The sequence below is a fragment of the Rhizophagus irregularis genome, chromosome 28 (assembly GCF_026210795.1).
Source record: "Rhizophagus irregularis chromosome 28, complete sequence".
NCBI classification, from domain to species: Eukaryota; Fungi; Glomeromycota; class Glomeromycetes; order Glomerales; family Glomeraceae; genus Rhizophagus; species Rhizophagus irregularis.
The window spans coordinates 3,209,419-3,233,079 of NC_089456.1; the positions used below are offsets into that span (position 1 = coordinate 3,209,419).

Sequence of the window (23,661 nt, forward strand, 5' to 3'; positions counted from 1 at the left end):
CCAATCTGCATAAATCAATATAAATTTATTCTTTCAAAGTACTGTACATAAAGTTCAATAAAGCTTAAAATAAGCACAAAAATAAACTAAACTAATATGTTAAAAATAATATACAAGAAAAATTATGTATATATATAATGATAATGAAATTGAGGAGAAAAAGAAACTCTTCATGATAATTTTCTCATGTTAAACTTCAGTCCTATAATAAAAAAAAATTCAATTAATTTAAATTTTAATATTAATAATAATATTTATTAATGCTATATAATAAGTCTTAATAATCACCATTCTAATCTTCTTTTTGGTTTATTAACAACAGGTTCAGTGGGTTCAGTTGTTACCGGATCCGCAAAAGGGTCTGCAAAAGGGTCCGTATATGTTGAATTACTATCATAATTATCGGATGTATTTGAATTTGTTCTAAAGTCAAAAATAAGAAATATAAATAAAATGTAAAAATTTGTGTTCAGTCAAACATAAATAGAAATTATTTCTAATTACTTTGAAGAAAAGGCATCAAAATCAATTAGATCTCCGAAATCTTTATGAATCTATATTGGAGGGAAAATATTTTATTAATTAAACTTTCATCCACAACTAAATTAATGATAGTATATATTTCCTTAACTAAATTTAAAATACCTTTGCAGCCTCTTCAGCTTGATTTTTCTTTTTATTTAAACCAAGCCCAGATATATCATCATCGATTTCTTTTTGCTTTTGTAATTTAATGTTTTTAATACCAGAAGTAACATTATTTACTTCATTATCGCTACTATTAAATTCTGAATATAAAGCTAAAGCATCTGTAACTTGATCATTTGATTGTAAAAGTGGTCCTATAACCAAAAAAATTGTTAAAATGCATTATATTTACAATTCTATATATAGATATTTTAAAAAAATCTTAAGTATAAATGTTACCAATTCGACTTTTATCTGTTACTGCCGTAGGAATCATTTTCATTAATATTTCAGATGATGATTTGCATTTATGGACTAATTCCTAAAAGATGATAACATTGTAATTTATATATTAATTTAATAAAAAAAGAGAAGGAATGTTATCATAATCAACTTACTTGTAACTCTGTATCTTTTGTTAAATCAGAACCAGGACTTAATAAAGTAAGCGCGTTAACAAGATTTGTAGCATTTTGTGTTGCCAACCCTATAGTTTCGTTAATCTAAAAAAAAAAAGAATTTATTTTTAAAAAATTAATTATATAACATACATAAATAGATATAAAACAAAGTAATATTCACTTTTTCTGGAGAATAAGTCACAGGTCGCGTTTCAGATTGTTGTCCCTTTTTAGATCGTACACCAGATGTTCCACTTTTACTTTTTTCTTTGTCTTTTTCTTTATTAGTAACACTGGAAGATGATGATGAATTTGACGAAGATGTTGATTTTGATCCTGGCCCTTTTGTACTAGCTGCAAGCCCAACATTACTAATGCTAGTTCTATGTGTTGTTCCGTTATGTAAGTTTGCTAATGTTTCATATCCTGGTTTATTCTTGAATTCTGTTGACCATTCTGCAAACAACAATAATAATCTTTTATGGACTCTAGGATCAGTATACTATATAAATATAAAAGTATATTATAATAATATGTAATAAATTAATTCATTGGAGAATAAGGAAGGAATATAGAATAAGTACCGGAGATATTGCCATATTTCTAAGCCTTTCAGTAAATTTATAAGTAGCAATTTGAGCTAAATTAAAATTAAAATTTTAATTATTAAATTTAATAGTAATATTTGATCAACGAATTTTCTTTAAAAATCATATAACGAACCAACGAATTTATCACCACAATTTTCCGTTAAGGATTTTAAAATCTATAAAAGAATTCATATTAAACATAAAAATTTTAAACGTATTAATTAAATATACTCTTACCGTTATTGCTCGAATTTGTGAATGAATATTTCCATATTTCAAAGCATGTTTTAATGCTTTACTAGCTTCTTTTGGTCTAAATCATTCATTGATTTAAAAAAAAACTTTATACATAAAAAATAGAGTAAATGATAATCAATCGTACCCTGTTGCCTGTATATTAATAACTTCACATAATTCAAATATATCAGCAAAATCGTCTTCCTTATATTTTTCCGATGTCATGCGTTCTACAGTAAACAAGATAATTTAAATTGGATTGACTAAATTTAAATATTAATATATACATTAAAATCTTACCAATCCATTCTGTCACTGCTGTTCTTGTAGCTGTTTTAAATACTCCCATTATTCGATAATTTGAATATATTTAATTAATGGAGCTGAGAAAAAAAAATTTAACAAATGCTCAAATTTATTTGTTTTCCATAATGAAGTTTACGATATTGATTAGTAGTTTACAAATTAATAAATGAAATACAACTTACAAAATATAAATCAAATTTTTCAAAAATGAAAATTTATTTTTTTAACAACATATATACATATATAAAGTTGAATAATGGAAGTATTTTTTTAAAAAAAAAGAGAGCGAACAAAGATGACAGATAAACTACTATAGAAAAAAAGCTGACCAGTTTTTCGATCGGTTTTCTTTGCTATAATATAACGGTAGGTTACTTGATCACGCGCTGATCACTTAGGAATTAATCACGTGATAACTGATATTAAAATATTCTTCCCAGCGTCGTCCGACCTGCATAAAATGTCACCCCGCGTCACACCCCACCGTTTTCATTTTTTTCATAAGTATTCTGGGAACAGAAAATTTTTAGTGGTGAAAAAAATTATTTTCACACCCATTAAACATCACTGGTCACGTGGAGGTAGAATTTTACTGGGGTAAATTATTAAAATATATATCCCTATTAATCAATTTTAAATGACGTAACATAAGACTTCAAGGCAAAAATTACCTTTTTACCCTGCTTCACCTAGTATCCTACAGACCTTCTTGCTGTAAAATATTTATTTATATTATGCAGAGGGGGTGATGATATAATTACACAGGTCAAAAAGGTAATTTTTGTGATCTTGAGCTATACACTACATAAAAAGGTATTGACCAAAATAATTATATAGATCTTTTTTTTTATAGATAATTCCAGCCAGAATTTATTTCTTTTTAGAAGTTGACTGGCATTATCATAATTCTAGTTCTAAAAAAATATGTAGAGCTAATAGTAATTTTTTTTTGGCTGCACCTTATCTTTATATATATAACTCAGGGTTCTCATAATATGGCAAATACAAAAATATAATAAAAATTGTAAAATTATATCTCTAGATACATTAAATAACCAAACTAACTTTTTACATTCTTATTACTATATTATAATTATTATTATTTTATTTTTAGTAATCATATTTATAATTCTAACATTTTTAATATATCCAATAATCCAATTGAACATTTATATAAACTAAATTACCAGCTATAATTATTACAAATAATATATTTTTTGAAGTAAAAAATCTTTTAACCATATAAAATAAATAGCAATTGCTTATTAATAATATTGATATATAATTAAATAATAAAATAATACTTCTATTATTTTATTTTTATATAATTAGAACTATAAAAAGTATTATTAATTTTATATGTTATATTTAATTTTATAAATATTTATTATATTATAGTAGAGTTTAAAATGAAATTAAAAATTAAATAATATTCAAAATATAATAATCATGTATTCTTCTGAAGAAATTTTCCTAATTCTTCGGAATTCTACACAATCTGAAGAAAAAATATTTTACCCCTGAGAATCACCATTTTTGGATTGAATCCATGACTTACTAATAACTAATAAACACTATCATTTTTCAAAATTGAATAAATTTTTTGCATTAAACCTTTTGTTAGTTATTAAATTTATTATTTTATATCCTGCATAAAAAGGAACTACAAGAAAAAACTGTGAAATTCGGAACTAGAATTTCCAAAATTCGAAACTCTTTCAGTTCGCCCTACACGATACAAATTTGTTAACATGTTATAGAATATTGTCATTTCGTTATTATGACGGAATTGTGAGAATTTTTGTAAGAAATGGGTTGAAAATTTGTCATTTTAACGTGTTATAAATGCTAAAAAAGGGACATTTTTCAGTTATTAGCTATTAGGAATTTTGTAAAATAGAACTTTAAAAGAAAATCAGATAAATCTTTAATGTTAGATTTATCGTTGTTTTATTTTTTATACTATATACTGAAATCTGATAGATTTATTATAATGCAGGTTACTTAGTTTTCTACATATGCATCACGAACTTAATCCAAAAATGGTGATTCTCAGGGGTAAAAATTTTTTCTTCGGATTGTGTAGAATTCTGAAGAATTAGGAAAATTTCTTTGGAAGAATACATGATTATCAAAATATAATTAAATATAGATTTAAAGTAATAATTAATTATATTAAATATTAAATATAATAATTATAAATAACTTATTGAGTCAAATAAATTACTTGATAGTGTATATATAGAGTACAATTTAATATGATAAGTGGGTTGTAATTTAATTATATTAGAGTAGTATATATAATTATTTACTTTTCATATTTTCTATTTAATTTTATTTTAATAAAATCACAAATGTGATGCAAAAGTAAAAAAAAAAAATTATAAATAATTGCAATAATATAATATAATAATAATACAATAATTATATAATAGAAATGATTAATAATAAAATGAAAAAATATTACAATAGTTATATAATTAATATATGGGGTCTTTGCAATAGAAAGGTACGAAACTCAAAAAAACATCAAAAATTGAATTAATATTAAATTTGCATTTATTTCAATAAAAAAAACATAATTAGCATATAAAGTAAAATTAAATTTTTTTTTTGAGTTTTGTACCATTTTATTTGTTAAAAATAAGGAATAATAAGAAAAACTTGAAATTTGTCAAATATTAAATAATTTAAAATTTCAAATTAAGACAGAAAGTATTTTATATAATTTTTATCAAAAAAAAAAACTTAAAAAAATATTAATTTAAATAAATTTTTAAATAAACTTAGAATTTATAAGAAAAATTCTCTTTTTTTTATTATATTTGTATTATAAATTCTTTATTATTTCAATAATTTTAATTATAAAACAAACTATTTTCTAATTTAAAAAACAATTTTAAAAAAAAAATTTTGTTAATAAAATAAATAGAAATTTAATATTAAAATATAATTGGATAAAAGGAAATTTACTAAAAATAATGAAAATTTTATTATTTTTTTTTAATTTAAAACAAATATATTATTCAAAAATAAATATTTTTTCTTTTTTTTTCCTATAATAAATAAAATTTTATTATTATTTCATATTAAAAAATAAGAAAAATTTGATAAATTTAATAATAACAAAAAATCTTATTGAGTAATTGATCTTATTAACTTAATAAAAGTTGTTTCTTTTGAAAAGTTACATCTAAAAATAAATTATTTATTATTAGTTAAAGGATTCTTATTAAAATTTTATTGAAGTAAAAATTTTTTATTAAAAAATCAATTTTTTTATGTTTATACAAAAACTATCTAAATAACTACTATTAAATTCTTAAAAAATCTTTTTCTCTTGCAAATTTATATATATTTTGCTATTAAAACTATTTATTTATCTAAACTTTTAAAAGGATTTCAAAAAAGTTTATTTTTTAATATAAATTTCTTATATATATAAAAAGAAACCAAATAAAAATATATTTTCATTCTTATTAAATATAAATAGTTATAATACATTATTTTATTAATAAAGTTTTGAAATACATCTTATTTACCAATTTTTTATGTATAAATAAAAGAATTTATAGTATTTACATCAGAAAAAATTGGCTGTGAAATTAAGTAAATATGATGAATATAAAAAAAAATCTTTGAAATATTATAGTTTCAGATTCTATCTGATATTAATATTATGTATAAAAGAAAAATTCAAGAAATCCTTATTATTAATTCTTTTTTTTTAAATGCAAGCTAAAACTGCTTATTATTAGTAATGAATTGCTTATTCAATACTTATATGATTGATAAATTTATTTTCTAATATTATAAAAAATTAATGAATAACTTTAATTTAATTCTAATTGATTTGATTATTAATTTTAAATAAATTATAACAATATAAATAAAATAAAAATAAAAGAAAAAAATCATTTATTTTATGTAAACTACATTATTCTATTTTATTAAGAATCTTTTATTTCATTATCAATTTTTTATTTTGTATTTTTTTATTCTTTTAAATCTTTAAGTTTTTGATTTTGTTTTTTTAACTCAATTATTTGTTGTTGAAGTACTTTAACTTCTTCATTTAGATCTTTTGGTTCTGGAATATCTAATAAATTTCTTAATCTTTTACTGATATATATAGGATGATAAATGAAATAAGTTTTTTTATTATCAATTGCATGAATTAATTCACGAATATCTTTAACAGGAATATCATAATAACTAAAATGATTAATAAATAAATATAATTAGAAAATATATAAAAATCAAAAATAAAAGTTTAACATTAACAAATTTTATACTTACATCCAATATGGATTCCATTTTTTTTTTAGACAAGCTGGCAAATAATATAATTCAATTTCCCTAATAATCTTTTAAAAATAATTGATAAAGTTTATGATTAGAATTATATAAAATATAATAAATCAAATAATATAGATACAATAATTTATAATAAAATAAAATACCATTGCTTTTAGAAGAAAAAATTCTTCATATTTATTGTATTCATTAATTGCTAGATTAAGCAATCCAATAAATAAGTTCATAAGATAAATTATAAGAAATGTAAATAAAACTAATAAAATTGTTACTAGAGTAGAATCATAATAAGTGTCTGCCGAAAAAGCTTCAGGATTGCCTATTGTTTAAAAAAAAAAAAATTAAAAAATAATTGGAATGATAATTGAATAATAAATTATTTACATACCTATAAGCAGTAAATACACCGATAAAAGTGACCTAATAAAACCATCAAACAGATTTTTTTTTGAATTAGGGTCTTCAATAAATGTAACATTCTGATATATAGTACCATTTAAAAAAACATGATATACGGTGGTTTTATTCCATGGACTATCTATATTATTAGGTTTATAATCACTAGGATCAAAAATACTAGATGGAATAGATGGAATTGCATTATCGTCTGCTTGTAAAATAAAAAATGCATGGGCAAATCCAAATAAAAGAAAAAATAAGACTATTAAGAATGGAAAAGCTTTTTTAGGAACTCCGATAATTATGGCAAAATAAGTTCCACATAATTGAAATACTCGAAAAAATATCAAAAATTTAAAACTTAATAATAAATTAGAAATTGCTCTAAGTCCTTTGGTCGTTTCATAATTAGTGGTTGTAGCAAGATCTATACGATATAGTATATCCCCATATTTAATAATAATCCAATATATAGATGTGATAATAGGTAGAGAATATGCTCCTATATCTATTAATAATAAAAAGAATTAGAAAAAAAGAAATCCAAGTAAATAAATATTAAAGCATGTGCATCTTACCCAAATAATTCCATGGGTCATAAAAATAATTTCTTGGATCTGGTAAACATTGTCGAATTTCAAAAATTAAATGTATAAGACCAAGTATAATTGAAATTATAAAAAAAATATCTTCGTTGTCTAATGCATTATTACTGTAATCGTATTTTAATGTAGAAGCCAATGCAAAAAAAAGAAAAAACATAGCATAAAAAACCCAAATTATTAAATAATATTTTTTCCCAAAATTCCTCCATTTAAAATCTATAATGGCTGCAAAATTCCACCATCTGTAAAAATTATCGGTATCTATATTACTAAATAGAAAAGATCTATCTTCATTTAAAAATTTGTTCCAAAAGCTTTTTTTATCTTTATCATCACAAAATTCGGAAAAAGGAATGATAAGCCTAATTGCTGGAGTTTTTTCTTGTTTAATTGGTTTAATTATATCTTTCACCAAACTTGTAATAAAAGACGATTTTTTAATATAAACCTCTCTTGAATATGCCTTATAAGGTGAAGTTGAATTTATAATAGATAAACAAGTGGGATCTAGTATGAGAGATTTACATGAAATATACTTCATTATTAAATTAGAATAAAAATGATTACTTAAATCAAATAAATTTAAATTAATAAAAGGAAACATGTAATTGGGATTTTCTGAATCATCTTCAATTAATTTAATAACTTTATCAAAAATTGATTTAACGGCAAATTCAATAAAACTTTCATCAATTTTTTCATCAATAATCTTTGATAACATTTCTAAATAAAATCTTGAAAATTCCACCGGATTATTTATAATACTAAGAAAGTATCTTTCATATTTTTCACATTCTACATTCTTGTACTTCTGGTATTTCACAATATTCTTAAATAAGTGACTAAAATCTGGCGGCGGTAATGATGAACATTCCTCAATATCTTTAATACCTTTATTACATCGACAGTATCGAAGTCCTAAATCTTCATTTTCGTAAATTGTGTAAATTAAGATTTCACTCTTAGTAATTAAAGCCAGATCCTGATTATTTAATTGTTTGTACGAAATTACATCATTGCAACTATATTTTAGTACTGTTTTCCTTCCGTCATTTTCGTCATTTTCGTTACTTTCGTCATTCTGTGATTTTTTAGATCCTTTAATTATATAATCTTTAGAATTATTTTCAATTACAAACTTTAGAAGTTTACCCTCTAGGTTATCTTCTTTTATTTCATTTTTAAGCATATCTTTTATGTCGTTGAAAATAGGTAAAGTATAAATATTACTATGATATGTCTTGTTTAACTCTTTGTTTAATATTGTCTGATCTTTCAACTTATCTGTGATCCAATTATTCTTTTCCAACTTTTTATTAAATTTTATATCAAAATTTTGGTTGTTGTTAATGTTAATATTATTAATACCATTACCGTTGTTTATATATTGGGTAATATCAATTGCATCATCATCAGAAGTTTGAAAGGGATCTAAAAGTATGTATTTTTTATCTTTATCATCAATATTATAAATAATTAATCCTTCAGAATCATCTTTTAAAGTTACAAATTCCATTGGAATATAATCTTTTTTATTTTCTACATATTTAGAAATCCACATTCCATTTTCCATCCCATTTTCCATTGCATTTTCCTCGTTTTTCATTGAAAATATATTAACTTTACCACAAATATTTAATGCAATTAATGTTTGACTTTTATTTATTACTATATTAACACTACGTTTATCTTTATCTGCATAGTAATTACGCAACTTATCATCAAATAAGAAGTATTGATTTTCACATGTACATTTCGTACATGTCATCATCTTCAATAAATCATATTGAGTCATTAATTGGAATCCATTAAAAAGAAATAACTTTGTTTGATATACAAAACAATGAACGAAATCATCTTCATTTACATTTTCTATATCATATTGTTGAAAACACTTCCAAATACCATTTGCTGTTTCTGGCTTATCTTCAAAAGAATACAAATAAATTTTGTGATTTTTTGCTTTTTTTGCTTCTTCATTTAATGATACTACAACCAAATGAATAGGGCCACTAGAACCATTAGAAAGAAATCCAATCGAATTCTTTTTAATAGAAAATATATTTTCATGCTCTAGATTCCTTAGTCGAAACAGATATTTGACATTATTTAAATCAATGCTTAAATCAATGAGACCTATAATATAAGTTATTAATTAGTTAATATTTTATTATTTAAATCAATAAAATCTTATTTAAACTTACAATACTCATCGTTTTTCTCGTAATAGCATAATAAATAATTTTTATATAGTTTAAGTAATTCAACATTTTTCTGGTTAACGTAATGCGCACTGTATTTGGATTGTCTGTTATCATTCTCATTAACTAACCATCCAAGAATTGATTTATCTTCGCTACTATAAATAACAAAATAGTCTATATTATCAATATTATCATCAACTTTTATTGATGAATGAGACATGTCGTATAGACGAAATTTTTTATTCAACGAAATTTAAAAGACTTTTTTTTTTAAAAGCGCCTTTTTATTTAATATTACTAAAACGTCAACTACATTTAATGATAAGCGTATCAAAACTCGTTTTAACTTCATTTAAAATTGACATTTTAAGATATGTTCACATGCTCTGAGTTCCATTACTATATAGGGAATGCGCCCGAGTTCAAGCATAATTAGAAGATAAAAATCAACCACAATAAAAATCACTGCATCAAATTGTAGTTACCAAAAATAATAACTGTAGATTATCAATGATGATCCGACATGCATCGAGAATTAACATTACATTAGGGTGTACCATCAAATAATTAAATCAAAACATATGTAAAGTATCATATAAAAAATTATTATCAGAGATTTTTCTGACAATTCTGCCGGTTAATGGGTCAAACGGAATTTTTGTCGGATATTTTAAAATGGCATTATTATTAAATGCCATTATTATTATTAATTATTATTATGATTTAAAATTATTATTTCATTATTATTATAAATACAAATATCATACATAGTTTATAAATAAAATACAACGAAATTATTTTTTTTTAGAAAAATACTAGTCAAATAATAGATCTGCTGCATCAAATTGTCCTAAAATTACATTTGTAATCTAAGTCGTGCAATGGACCTTTTTAATACTAGACTTGTCAATATTTTCAAATAAATTTGAGCCAACAAAAAAACCTTAGTTTGATTGTTGTAATTTCTTGATTCATATTTGGAAGGCATTTTTCCCGTGAAAAAATCAGAAATCTTGGAAACTCGATAAATCATGTATTATTAGTTTTTATGCAATACTAAAAGACTAAAAAAATACACGATAGCTTAAAGAATAACGAAATACCTCGATTTTTTTAAAAAACAAGTAAAGAAAAAATGTTTTATTATTAAGGATTAACTAAGAAAGCTGGTTCTAAACGCGGATGGCCTTCTTTGAAAAAAATAAAGATATTACACGAAAAAGACAGCTATTTTGGATATTCTTGCAGAATTTGAAACGTAAATAGTGGGAATGAGTTAGAATTATGGAAGTGTGAAATTTTGTCTATTTTAATATGAAGTTTCTTATAAAGTTTATGAATTATAATGATCGTCAAAAAAATCTCTGATAGTAATTTTTTATATGGTACTTTACATATGGTACACCCTAATATTACATTAATGTTACAGAAGTGTTACAGATCGTGCTTTACGTACTTACGTTATTACAACGGTCATTTTGGGGTTAGCGCGTGCGACGAAAAAAGGGTTTGGAAGCAAAAGAACATTAGTTTAGCGAAAATAGAAAGATCACGTAATTATTTAACATGTAATTTTAAACTATAAAAATATTCTTAAAAGAAAACAAATTACTTTTATTTCGTAAATAAATTTAAAAGGTTGTTTCTTTTCTCTTTATTTAATTGATCCTGTTGGCTAAAGATACAATTATTTGGAAAATATAAATTAAAATCTTATTAAAAATTAATTTGAATATTAAAACGATTAAACATGATGATAGTACGATAATTGGTATTATAGCTGGTTTGATATGAAATATAATATATGTAGCATAAATAATAAGTTGAGGTATTTCTCCAAATAATATTATAGCAATATTCGCAATCAGAACCGATTTTTTTTTTTTTTTAATTAAATCTGGCGATTTGTCTCGTAACGCATTCATATCAACTAGTATTCCAAAAAGAATAAAAATTTTCATGTTTACTTTTTCTTCTTTTTTTACTTTTCTGTTTACTCTAACCATAATAATTATAAATATTAAATGGATAAGTAGTGGAAGTATTAAAAAGATCATACTATAAAAAAAAAGAAAAATCATCATGTTAAAAAAAAAGTTGTTTTTAAGTTGATGCAATAATAATTCAAGTATTTTAACAACTTAAATGTTTTCTTACGTTGCAGGTAAAATCCATACAAAATCTCCTTTATGAAAGATTATAAATGCAATATCTAACGCTAAGTCAATTAGAATCAATCCAGATAAGAAAATTGGGAAAAAGTCCCTAAAGTCTCTTTTGATAATAAGCAACAACCCAATAACAAATAAAATACAAGCCGCGGGAAGAAGGCCCCAATATTTTTTCCAAAGTTTTTCGGTTATAGGAGCTCCATATGATGCATCGAGAAACCAATTCAATTCTGATAATGAATTCATGTCTTGATATGTAATTGTTTCATTTAAATCTTTTGCAAGTTGTTCTGAACTAGATTGTCCATTTTTGGAAATATCAACTCTGAATATAATCTGATATCGATATACTTCATGCGCATTATTAAATAAATATGAATTTTCATCTTTTTTTAAATACATATGTTTATCATAAGTATAATAAGTGATAAATGAGCATGATCCTTTACATGAAGTTGCATCATGTTGATAATATTTGGTGATGTTTAAACATAGTCCATCACATGATATTGCTCTACTTAATATAGTTCCCAATACATTTACACTATTTTTTGTTGTGTCCTGATATCTTATATAACCTAACGATCCTTCAAGTGTTAATCGGATAATTGTACTTACTGTTCCTATTGAAAAAAAGTAAAAAAGTAAAATGTTTAATATATTGAAAATGAAAAAAATACTTTATTTTGTAATGTAAAGTCAAATTTACCCCCTGTTTCAACATCAGTTGAAGAAGATAAATCTAAAAAAAATTTTTTTTTTTTTATTATTAGTATTATGACACGCAATTATATATCGAGTATGAATGCTGATTACCTGTAGTAAAATTCCAAATGTTTTCTCTAATACCAATAACATTTTGACCACTTTGTTCTTTTACAAAATCATGATCAACAGTAATGTAATAACGAGCACTAAATTTATTTAGGGCAGAGGGTAAGATCGTCAATTTAACAGTATTTTCGTTTTCAAATTCAACAAATTGTTTATTTGTTGCGGGAATAGTTTGTTTTAAAATAATATCATCTCCATTAACTTGGAAAACACTAAAACTTCCTGTTGATCTAATTACAGGTGTATTATATGTAATGGTAAATTCTTGATTTGTTGTAATTATAGAATTTTTTAATGGAGTTGTGGATAATATTTTCGAACATCCATATCCTCCTGGTCCTCCTGGCACCGTTCCATCTCCTCCTACAACTAAAGAAAAAAAGTTAAAAAATATATACATTTATTTATTTCAGTTGTCTAAATTTTACCTGTAGAAAAATTTGTAAATTGATCAGTTGATATAATGGGAATTTTTTGTCTGTTAATCTCATCAAAAATTGAAGCAGCTTTTGGAATAGCAACAATAGTGTTATTGGGAAGTACATGACTAGTGTAAAAGAATTCCCAAGGAGCCTGATGCCAATCCCAATCTCCATGAATTACTCCTTCATTATCAATAGTAAAGGCACTTCCATTTCCATTAATTCTATTCATTGTTGTAATAAAATACCCACCAAAATTTAACGGCAAAACGTCAGTAATAACGTCATTATTCGATAGATTTAAATTTAAAACAATTACTTTTACGATAACCTCGTCATAACTTAAAAAGAAATCAATTTCATTATATATTACTTGATTTCCATTAGTTGTTTGAATAATACAACTATAACCTGATGATTGATATGCTATATTACATACGTATATACGTAATCTAGTTACTGTGTTATTCCAATAAATCCTAAAAGGACCTTTCATTTCACCTGTAGAATCTTTTTGTATAAATCTAGCAAATATTGTTGTTCCATTATTTATATTTATATCACTTGTTATTATACAATATCCACCATCTTCTATTGCGAATACGTTTGTAAGATACGAGTTAAATGTGTATATAGAAACCGGGGGGTATATTTGTCCTTCTCCTATTTTTTCTCTAATAAATAAGTTGTTAAAATTTTATGAACAAAAATAAAAAAAAAACTGTATATATAATTTTAACTTACAAACTACTATCAAATTTATAAGTTCTCCAAAAAATTTTTTCATTCTTAGATTTATAACATACATATATAAGTCCTTTACTATAAATATTTTTAACAATTTTACCATTTTCGCATGATTCCTCGAATGTACTAAAAAATACAAATTTCAAAATCAAGAAGTAATCCAAAATAAAGCGTTGATATATACATATATATTTATTTTTACGTACCGTTTACTCAAATTGTTGAGAAATTTCATCTTTTTATTTGTTTCCACTCCGATTAAACTAAAACAAGTGTCACCATTTAATAAAAGGTTACAATAATATGATGTAATAATAATATTATTCGAATTGGTATGAAAATTTATTTTATCCTTAATTAATCTGCATTCTGGTGCATTAGGATTACTATCGCAATATCCAAATTGACATCTCCATATCTTTTGTGAATTTGGTTCGCCGCATACATTACACCCTGAAGCATTTGGATTATAAATACAATCATTACATCCAGGTAAATACGGTTTATTAGAACAATTTGGTACACATGCTAAAGCGCCTGGATATTTCACACAATCCAACGGACATCCAGGTGTTCCAGATGTTTCAGTACAATTCGGTAAACAATTGGGAGCTGTTGGATATTTCGCGCAGTCCAATGCCGCACCATTACACCCAGGAACAACAGGTTTTTTACCCGCTCCGTCAGTTCCGTCGCATATTGGAATTACTTCACATTCCAAGTGTTTTGGATTTTTGTCACAATTAACATTACATCCAAATCCATAAGGATTGACATTACATGAACTTTCCATCGGAGGAATAGTATTCATTCCAATAGTTGAATTAAAACAAAAATTTTCCGCAGGAATATAATGGGTTACAGTATTTATTGGTGACCGATCATTAGTAGGAATTATAATAAAAGATAAATTTTGCACCTTACAATTTTCAGTTTCAAGTTTGGTTAAACTTAATAAGATAGATCCATTTTTAAAACTAGTGCTTTGAATTATTTTAAGATCAGTTTCAATTTGAAGAGTAAACTGTTCAGCCAAGGCCAATCGGGACAAGACAATTGTAATGAAACAAATATAAAATAATATCATCGTAGGTCTCATATTATTAAAGTCTAAAAAGATTATTATTGTATTTGGAAGTAGTGGATAAGAAAGAGTCCAATGGATGGATACTTTTTTAACTCTAATAAGAATTACATTGTATAAAATGGTGAAATTTACAAGTCGTGTTACATTGTATTCACAGTAATCATTATGCATTTTTTTTTACTTTTTATTACGTATACAAATTTACAATTATAATATTGTGTGTTAACCTATCGGAGAAAATTCACGTGATCACGATTTTTAACGTATAACGGTATTCAAATTTGGTATTTCATTTAAATTTCTTATTTTGCTATTAAAAAATAGAGTTTATGTATCATGTGCATATTTTTTTTGTAGTCAATTTCAACTTATTATAACTACCTCATTGAGGTTAATTAAATGAACCAAGATTATCTAGCCCCTCCTAAAGATGATCAAACAATATTTTTTAAATATTCATTACAACGAAATAAATAAATAATCATTCTGTATATACTAATACTAGTACAATAAACTGTTTATTTAAATTTCTCTCATGTGAACAGACACAATATTGTCAAAATTTTTATAAATATAAAAATTTTTATGTTGCTTATTACATTCATTATTTCAAATTTAGCTTCAAAGTACCCTGCCGTCTTTATGTTCAACTACAATGAAAAAAAATTGATGAGCTTTGATCCTTCTAAAACGGGAGATGATCATGTCGAGTTTTTCTTTTTAATCTAATACCATTATAATAGCAAGTTTGCGTAACGACTACGGATAGTGGCTACTTTAATAGATTTTGGTATGAAGCGCCTAATGCAAGATGAAATTGACGAGATGAATAATACAATATTATCACAAATAATAGCAAGAAATATACCAGATTATCTCCTTAATTATAACTACTTTTTTTTGTATTTTTTTTCTTTTATTTTATTTCCTATTATGCCACTTCTTTTTAAATGCGTTTCGCAAATCGTTTGATTATTAGTCTCGGAATTTGACTTTCGAACTCTATACTTGTTTTGAAATATATACAGTATACTGATTATAACAATCAACAGATTATTAGAAACATTTTACATTAAATAAAGAATATCGAATCAAATTTGCTTAACAAATATTTATATATTAAAATATTATATATAAAATACCTTTCCCTATTATGCATTAAATTTTAATTTTCAAGCCCTTTTCTAATTATATTTCCTTATTATTATGTTTAATGTTTTTCATCTTTAAATAACGAAAGAAATGATTCTGAATAAATCGAAATTCTACAATTGTTGAACTGTAAAACGCGACAGAAAAAATAGTTTGTGCATCGTGTTACAGTATAATAGTACAAATCAAAACATCTTGAATGTACTATACAATATATTCCTATTACAAATATATTTTATTAATTTATTATTACAAATTCTTTGTAGAAGAGATAGGTCATTGTATAAATTAATTCATTTTTCATATTGATCATTTTCTCGTCAATTAACGGTAAAGGAATCTACTTGTACAAAAAATCATAATAAAAAAAAATTATACATAATAAAAATTTCCAAAAAAAATATTGCCTGATACCTGAAAAGAAGTATCACCCTGTAAAAAAATTTTTCCGTTTTTAGTTCCGTTTTACTCCGTTTGCGTTGATAAATAGGAGTTTCCATGTTTTTTCCGTAAAGGGCTCATATTCACGGAATTAATATGGAAACATCACTTTAATAAATAAAATGATATATATGTTTAAATCGTTCAATCAACAAACTGATAACAAACTGATAAATAATTGAGAATTCATCAATTAATAAAATGGATAAGTTTTTGGATAAGTCACTAAAAGATTACTGAATGTTTAAATTAATAAAATGGATAAAATACTTAAAATTTATTATGATAAAATGGATAAAGCAATTAAAATTTATTGAATAATAAAATGGATAAAATTCGGATGGAAAACTGAAAATTTATCATAATATTTAAATGGATAAAATTCGGATAAAATGCTGAAAATATACTAAATAATTAAACACTGTAACTTTAGTATACAATTACTGATAAATTTTAATTAAGCAACAGGTACACTATATAACTCCAACTGTTTAGATTTCTTGCTGGATCTTGTTCTACGTGAAGTTTCTATTGGTTTCTATTGGGAAGTTTCTTTTATTCCCTTTTACCTTTCCTTTTTTTACCTGTAAATTAATCAAATAATGTATAAGTATAATAAAATTTATTGAGAAAATAATATATTTTGCCAAAATACCAGGAGTTTCTACAGCAATTTCAGTTGCAGCTGGAGTATTAACTTCGGAAGTAGTAGATGATAAATTTACTATATTGTTTGTAACTGGAGTATTTAATTCAATGTTAGAGAGTGGTAAACCTGCTGTTTCAGTTACAATAGGAGCATTAGCTTGTGAAGTCACTGTTTTGGTTGTAAGTGGAGCATAAATAATAGATGGTGAAGTTATTTCTACTGTCAACTTAAAATTATGAGATGTTATAGATATTATGGAAAAAAATTACCTGAAGTACTTCCAGAATCTTGTAAATTGTCAGTTATTTCATTACTCATACTACTATTTATATATACTTCTTGGGAGGTCAGACATTTTTCTTTTTAGGTGATGGCAGTGGAAGGCCATGTTTCTTTGTTTCAATAATTTTCTTTTTTTTTTCTTGGTCAACTGTAAAATTCTTTTAAAAATAAAAATAAAAATAAAAATTTATGCTTAATTTAGCAAATTAAGTACTGTTACAATATAAAGCAACCCATTCTCTAAGGATGAAATCAGCCTCAGAAACTGGAAATGTTAGGTTTGCCTCTTTGAACTACAAAAAATATTAATTAATTTGCTTTCTGCAAATATAAATTTAATTATTAAGCACTTACATCTCTAATAACTTCTTTCACTTTCCTTTTTTGCTGGCAAGATATTGATTCACCATGTAAAGTCTTGAGACTAGTGTTGCCTGCCGTATTAGTTGTAATAGAGTTATAAGGTTATAATGTTTTGCCGTAAAGTTGTAACTTTTTGCCATAATTTTTCAACCAGTTGTAATTAGTGTAAAGTTCATAATTAGTATAATGTTTAAAATCGTTTAATGTTCAAAACAGATGTAATACAGTCAAACCTTGATATAGCGAACCCTTGATATAGTGAATTTTTTAGACAACTATAATAAATTTCTCCTTGTTATAACGAATTAACTAATTAAATCTCTTAAAATCTTCACTATAGCCCTATAGCGAAGTTGAGGTCTGGAACCTAGGGTTCGTTATAACAAGAGTTGACTGTAAAGTAAATTTAAGATATTATTTAATTATATCCAAATATTTTATGATGCATTGTTATAATATTATCATTATTATTTTAAAGTGCTATGTGTGAATTTGTAACAGAAAAATAGAATGGAAATATTTCAGAATATCGCAAGATAAGTATAACTAAAAAATGCTATTTGGTTAAAAAGGTATATCAGTTTAATCACTTTAATGTTATTATAATTGACATAACAATAATTAAGTAATAACAAATTATTTTAGTACAAATCAAATAATCCAGATTTTCCATTATCAATTGGTGATTGGGCTATTCAAATGATAATGCGTCATGCTATCAATCAACATATTCATGCTATTAATCAACAGCATATGTTGATTAAATATAATTTTTTAAAGTTTATTGCTTATTTATTTTATATTTTTAGATAAAGTAGAAAGAAAGGTCACAAAGGCAAAAATTATGTTCTTGACTTTTTTTGTATTACTTTCTTGATTTGGTCAAAATATATATGATTATGTGTGACAAAAATGTTCTTTTTTAATCTGCAAAGACATTAACACATTGTTATTTTTCTTATTTCTATATTTTTTCAAGAGTTATAAACACAAAGAGATTGATTAATCAAAAAAATAATATCCCTTAAACTGTAGGGGTTAAAATTAATTTAAAAAATTTTTGAATTATTAAAATAATATCTTAAGATTTAGTGATCATAGAAAGATGAAATTATATTTGTTAGATTTCTCTTATTAAAGCGCATTTAATGGTAATAAAATTATAACTCTAAAATTGATAAACAAAAAGTTATATTAATTTATAAATTTTTAGATTTTATAAGTTATCCTGTCACATACTGTAATATTTATAGAAGGACAATTTTATTTCTATCAGATTCTTCTTATTAAGACGTATCAAATGGTGGCAATTTTATATTTCTAGGGTTAATGGATAAAAAAATATTTCAATTTGAAAAATTTAGCTTCTATTATTTATTATAATTTGTCGATCATTTACTTTTAAAAAATCATTAATCAAATTGAACTATCTCTATATGAAAAGGTACAAAAGTTTTATTTGCATATATTTTCATAGAGCTTTTAGCATCATATGACAATTAATCGTTAACTTGTATCTCCTTACTTTTTCTAGCAAGATATAAAGCATATAGAAGTATGTGAAAATTCAGCTAATTTTTCTGCAAAAATTTTTAAGATATACCGTATATAGCGGGCCACAGTATCCCGGGTATCTTGCAAAAATCGGGGTTTGACCCTGTACCCCCAGATACTAAACAAAGCCTAAAAATTCCGTTTTTTGCGAATATCTCACGATCTACTGGTCCAATTTGAACGATCGTTTTTTTATTTTGAAGAGCTCAATGAGAGCTATCAACCAAAAAAAAGATGGCTCAAATCTGATCACTAGATCACGAGATAATTGTAAAATATCCCCCAGATACTATACAATTCTATGAAATTTTTCAAGGGGAGTACTATGCATAAGGGGGGTACTATGGCCTGTGATATACGGTATATTTTCAGAAGTTATATATGTATGAGAACAAAAATTTTTCACTATAGGGCTTATTACCAATAGATAACAAGAAGCAAGATATTTACCACCAATAATAGTGATATTGTAAACTTCAACTTTCATTGATATATTATATAAAAAATTTTTTATATAATCACATTTTTTTATAATCACTAAATATGGACTATTCCAAATGTGTGACTATAAAGAGAGTTGACTGTACTATAATTATATGCTATTAGTTTTATATTATAAGTCTTAATATCAGATATTGAATTTATAAATAAAAAGCTTGAAAATTGAAACACGTTTTACAAAAAAAAGTTTATCTAAACAAATAATGATTAGTTAATAAAATTTAATTAATCATGTGATAAGGGGTAGCGATGATATCACATGGGATCTTTGCAATAGAAAGATACAAAACTCAAAAAAATTTTAATTTTACTTTATATGCTAATTACAGTCAGCTCACTTTATAACGAATTTTAATGTAATGAATTTTTTAGTACAACGGATCTTCACTATGGTCCAGAATTTTACATATTAAAAGAATCTTGTTATACCGAATTTTACTAATTAAATACTATATAACGTATAATGAAGTAAATTATGTAAACTTCATATATAAAATAAGTCGCTTTGTAACGAATTTTTTTATACCGATTTTTTTTTAAATATTACGAAGATTTTTGCAATTTTTTTTATGGAGGGCTATTTTTTGCAAATTTTCTATAAAGGACAATTTAGCATTTATTTTACATTGAATCATGTTTCAAATATAGTAATACTGCACATTCTGTAATTTTATATAAAAATAATAATAAATAATGATTAAAATTCATGTTTTGCGTTTTTATTTTCTATATTTTTTTAAAAAATGCCAAAAATTAAACCTATTAACCTATTCAAAAAATAACTTTCTAATGAATCTTTAATTATTAACAAACGTAAGTCTCTTACTGCTGCACAAAAAAAAGAAGTTTGTTTAAAAAAAATATTCACGCCTTTCTTAAAATAAAAAGAACTAGCCAAAGAATATGAGATTAGTGAAGAGATGATTAGTAATATTTTAAAGGAAAAAGACCATTGGCTTGCAGTGAATCTTAGTTCATATCAAGCTGGTCTGCGACATGAAAGAAAACTTTCATTTATTAATATTGAAGAGGCTTTAACTCTTTAAGTAGAAAATGCACTCCAAGCTGGCCTTATTATTAGTGATGATATTCTTTCAACTAAAGCCTTAGAGTTTGCTTTTTTGTGCAATGAAGAAAAATTTAAAGGATTAAAAGGGTGGGTTGACAATTTTAAAAAACGGCATAACCTTAAACAATATAATGTACATGAAGAAGCAGCAAGTGCACCACTCCAAGATCTTGATATAATACGTGAAAACTTAGCATAGCGGACATCCCTATTTTATCACAATACTGTTGTCGATCATTTGCCGATCATTTATTCAATTATCACATAATATAAATACCGTTGCTAAAAAAATTTACATAATAATATATGCTTAAATTTCACAAATAACTTAAATTTAGTTTTAATTTATTGTGTATTAAATTTCATTAGAAACTTTTTAGCTTTTATTATTATTTGGCATATATTTATTCATTTTACGAAATTATTCACTACTGTAATTATGTTACTAATAAAAAACCTGCATTATGAATCAGATCACTGCATTATTTTTTTTATAGATTCTACATAATATAAAGAATATTTGTGCAAATTCTTAAGTTTCGCACTCGCATATTCATCTTCGCACTTTAATTTTTGTCTGATGATCGGCAATAATTAGTGAATTATCATAAACAAATAATATATTTATAATATTATTAAAAATTGTGCTAATAATTATATAATTAAAATCATATAATAATTTAGTGTTTTTACTTAGATTCCATTATTTTTTTGCCACATTATTTGAAAAATATTTGTGATTTTGCAATAAGTTTTTAAAATCCGGAATTAGTGATCAGCAAATGATCGGCAAGGTGATATGAGCATGTCCGCTATGCTTGAAAACTTGCACCAAATTCTTAAAAATTATGACCCTAAGGATATTTTTAATTGTGATGAAACAGGTCTTTTTTTGGAAAATGCAACCCAATCACACTATATCTAATGTTCCTGTTGCTGGAACAAAACAATCAAAAAATCGTATAACTGTTTTGTTTACTTGTAATGCAACTGGAACTGAAAAAATGCTCCCATTATTCATATATAAATATGAAAATTTCTGAGTTCTTAAAAATATTAATAAGAAGACTCTTCCAGTAAATTATTACTGGAACTCAAAGAGCTGGATGCAAGTATCAATCTGAAATGAATACCTCAAAAAGCTTGATGCTCAAATGAGAGCACAAAACTGAAATATTATTCTTCTTGTTGATAATGTATCAACTCATTTTTTATATGAAAATACAAGTCTTATAAATATTACAATTGAATTCCTTCCTCTAAACACTACTGCACACCTCCAACCATGTGATTAAGGAATTATTAATAGTTTTAAAGTGAGCAAATTTAATCTCTATTCTGCATCAGTGATACTTAAATTTTATTGATTATTACTTTATTATTTTTTTTTATTTTAGGCACAATACCAAAAGTTGTTATTATATAATAGAGTTAAAACTTTCGATAATTATAATAAATATGGCATTGAACCTGTTGAAATTAATATTAAAAAGTGCATCAAATATGTTGCACATGTATGGGATGCCATTACGCAATCTACAATTGAAAATTGCTGGTTAAAGAGGGTATTTTACCTAAAGATGATAAAGTTGAAATTGATTTAGAATTTCATGCTGAAACACAAGTTCATCTAATGCATATGAGAGAACTAGAAGAAGTTCAAGATTTAATTGATCAACTTTATCTTGAAAATCCTTTTACTGCTAATGAATTTATTCAATATCTCTAGTAGAAATACGTATACTTATTTTACACTTATTTTACACTTATTTTACACTTATTTTATACTAAAATTTCCATATATTATAAGATTAATTTAATAGTATATTTAGAATAAATTAATAATGATTTGTAAAATACTTTTAATATATTTTTAAAAAATGCATATTAGATTTTTAAAATATTTTGAATTTTCGCCTATTTAAGTATGAAATAAGTATATATTTTTGCATTAAATTTATTATTATATTTAAAAATAAAATTAGTAATTATAAAATATAAAATAAGAGGTATAATAAAATATAAAGTAAATAATTTTTTAATAAAATAAATATAATTTAATAAACATATTATAATAAAATAGAATATTATAAATATTAAATTCATATAAATTAAAAATAAAATTAAGTATATTTAAAATAATTTTTTAATGAAATGAATATAATTTCATAGGCATTTCAACGGTAATTAATAGGCATTTATAGTAAAGATAGAATATTATAAATATTGAATTCGTATAAATTAAAAATAAAATAAGTATATTTAAAATAATTTTTTAATGAAATGAATATAATTTTATAGGCATTTCAACGGTAATTAATAGGCATTTACAGTAAAGATAGAATATTATAAATATTGAATTCGTATAAATTAAAAATAAAAATTAATTTTATTTAAAATAATTTTTAATGAAATAAATAGGCATTTCATGGTAATTTAATCAGTAAAAATAGAATAATTTAATATGTATTTATTTTATGGCAAAAAGGATTCCTTAATGTGTATGATATACATTAATATTGCACCCCCACTGTACGTTAAGGGTACCCATGGCAAAGATAAATGCTAAATTCATATAAATTAAGAATAAAATAAATATTTAATTTTTATAGAGTAAAAACAATATTAGCTTTATTCAAAAGT

The 23,661-nt window shown here is 23.9% G+C and overlaps 4 protein-coding genes across 4 annotated transcripts; all 4 read right to left on the minus strand.

The window, feature by feature from the left end:
- OCT59_019324 (uncharacterized protein) lies at positions 1 to 2,542 on the minus strand. Its single transcript, XM_025312595.2, has 13 exons — positions 2,404 to 2,542; positions 2,216 to 2,298; positions 2,061 to 2,145; positions 1,916 to 1,991; positions 1,812 to 1,854; positions 1,673 to 1,728; positions 1,270 to 1,590; positions 1,086 to 1,190; positions 928 to 1,009; positions 646 to 842; positions 505 to 554; positions 289 to 423; positions 1 to 202 (listed from the first exon to the last, which is right to left on the minus strand). The coding sequence occupies exons 2-13, from the start codon at positions 2,262 to 2,264 to the stop codon at positions 190 to 192; spliced, it is 1,212 nt and encodes a 403-aa protein (XP_025189165.1). The 5' UTR covers positions 2,265 to 2,298; positions 2,404 to 2,542; the 3' UTR covers positions 1 to 189.
- Positions 2,543 to 6,216: 3,674 nt separating this feature from the next.
- On the minus strand, positions 6,217 to 9,966 carry OCT59_019325 (uncharacterized protein; the record flags this gene model as incomplete). The annotated part of the gene is made up of 7 exons (XM_066135953.1): positions 6,217 to 6,436; positions 6,521 to 6,588; positions 6,685 to 6,857; positions 6,927 to 7,145; positions 7,299 to 7,445; positions 7,516 to 9,678; positions 9,747 to 9,966. The coding sequence occupies 7 exons, from the start codon at positions 9,964 to 9,966 to the stop codon at positions 6,217 to 6,219; spliced, it is 3,210 nt and encodes a 1,069-aa protein (XP_066005194.1).
- Positions 9,967 to 11,899: 1,933 nt separating this feature from the next.
- OCT59_019326 (uncharacterized protein) lies at positions 11,900 to 15,019 on the minus strand (the record flags this gene model as incomplete). The annotated part of the gene is made up of 6 exons (XM_066135954.1): positions 11,900 to 12,540; positions 12,627 to 12,659; positions 12,734 to 13,120; positions 13,180 to 13,847; positions 13,918 to 14,046; positions 14,127 to 15,019. The coding sequence occupies 6 exons, from the start codon at positions 15,017 to 15,019 to the stop codon at positions 11,900 to 11,902; spliced, it is 2,751 nt and encodes a 916-aa protein (XP_066005195.1).
- Positions 15,020 to 17,155: 2,136 nt separating this feature from the next.
- OCT59_019327 (uncharacterized protein) lies at positions 17,156 to 17,567 on the minus strand (the record flags this gene model as incomplete). Its single annotated transcript, XM_066135955.1, has 3 exons — positions 17,156 to 17,184; positions 17,256 to 17,468; positions 17,519 to 17,567. The coding sequence occupies 3 exons, from the start codon at positions 17,565 to 17,567 to the stop codon at positions 17,156 to 17,158; spliced, it is 291 nt and encodes a 96-aa protein (XP_066005196.1).
- Between the last annotated feature and the right edge of the window lie 6,094 nt (positions 17,568 to 23,661).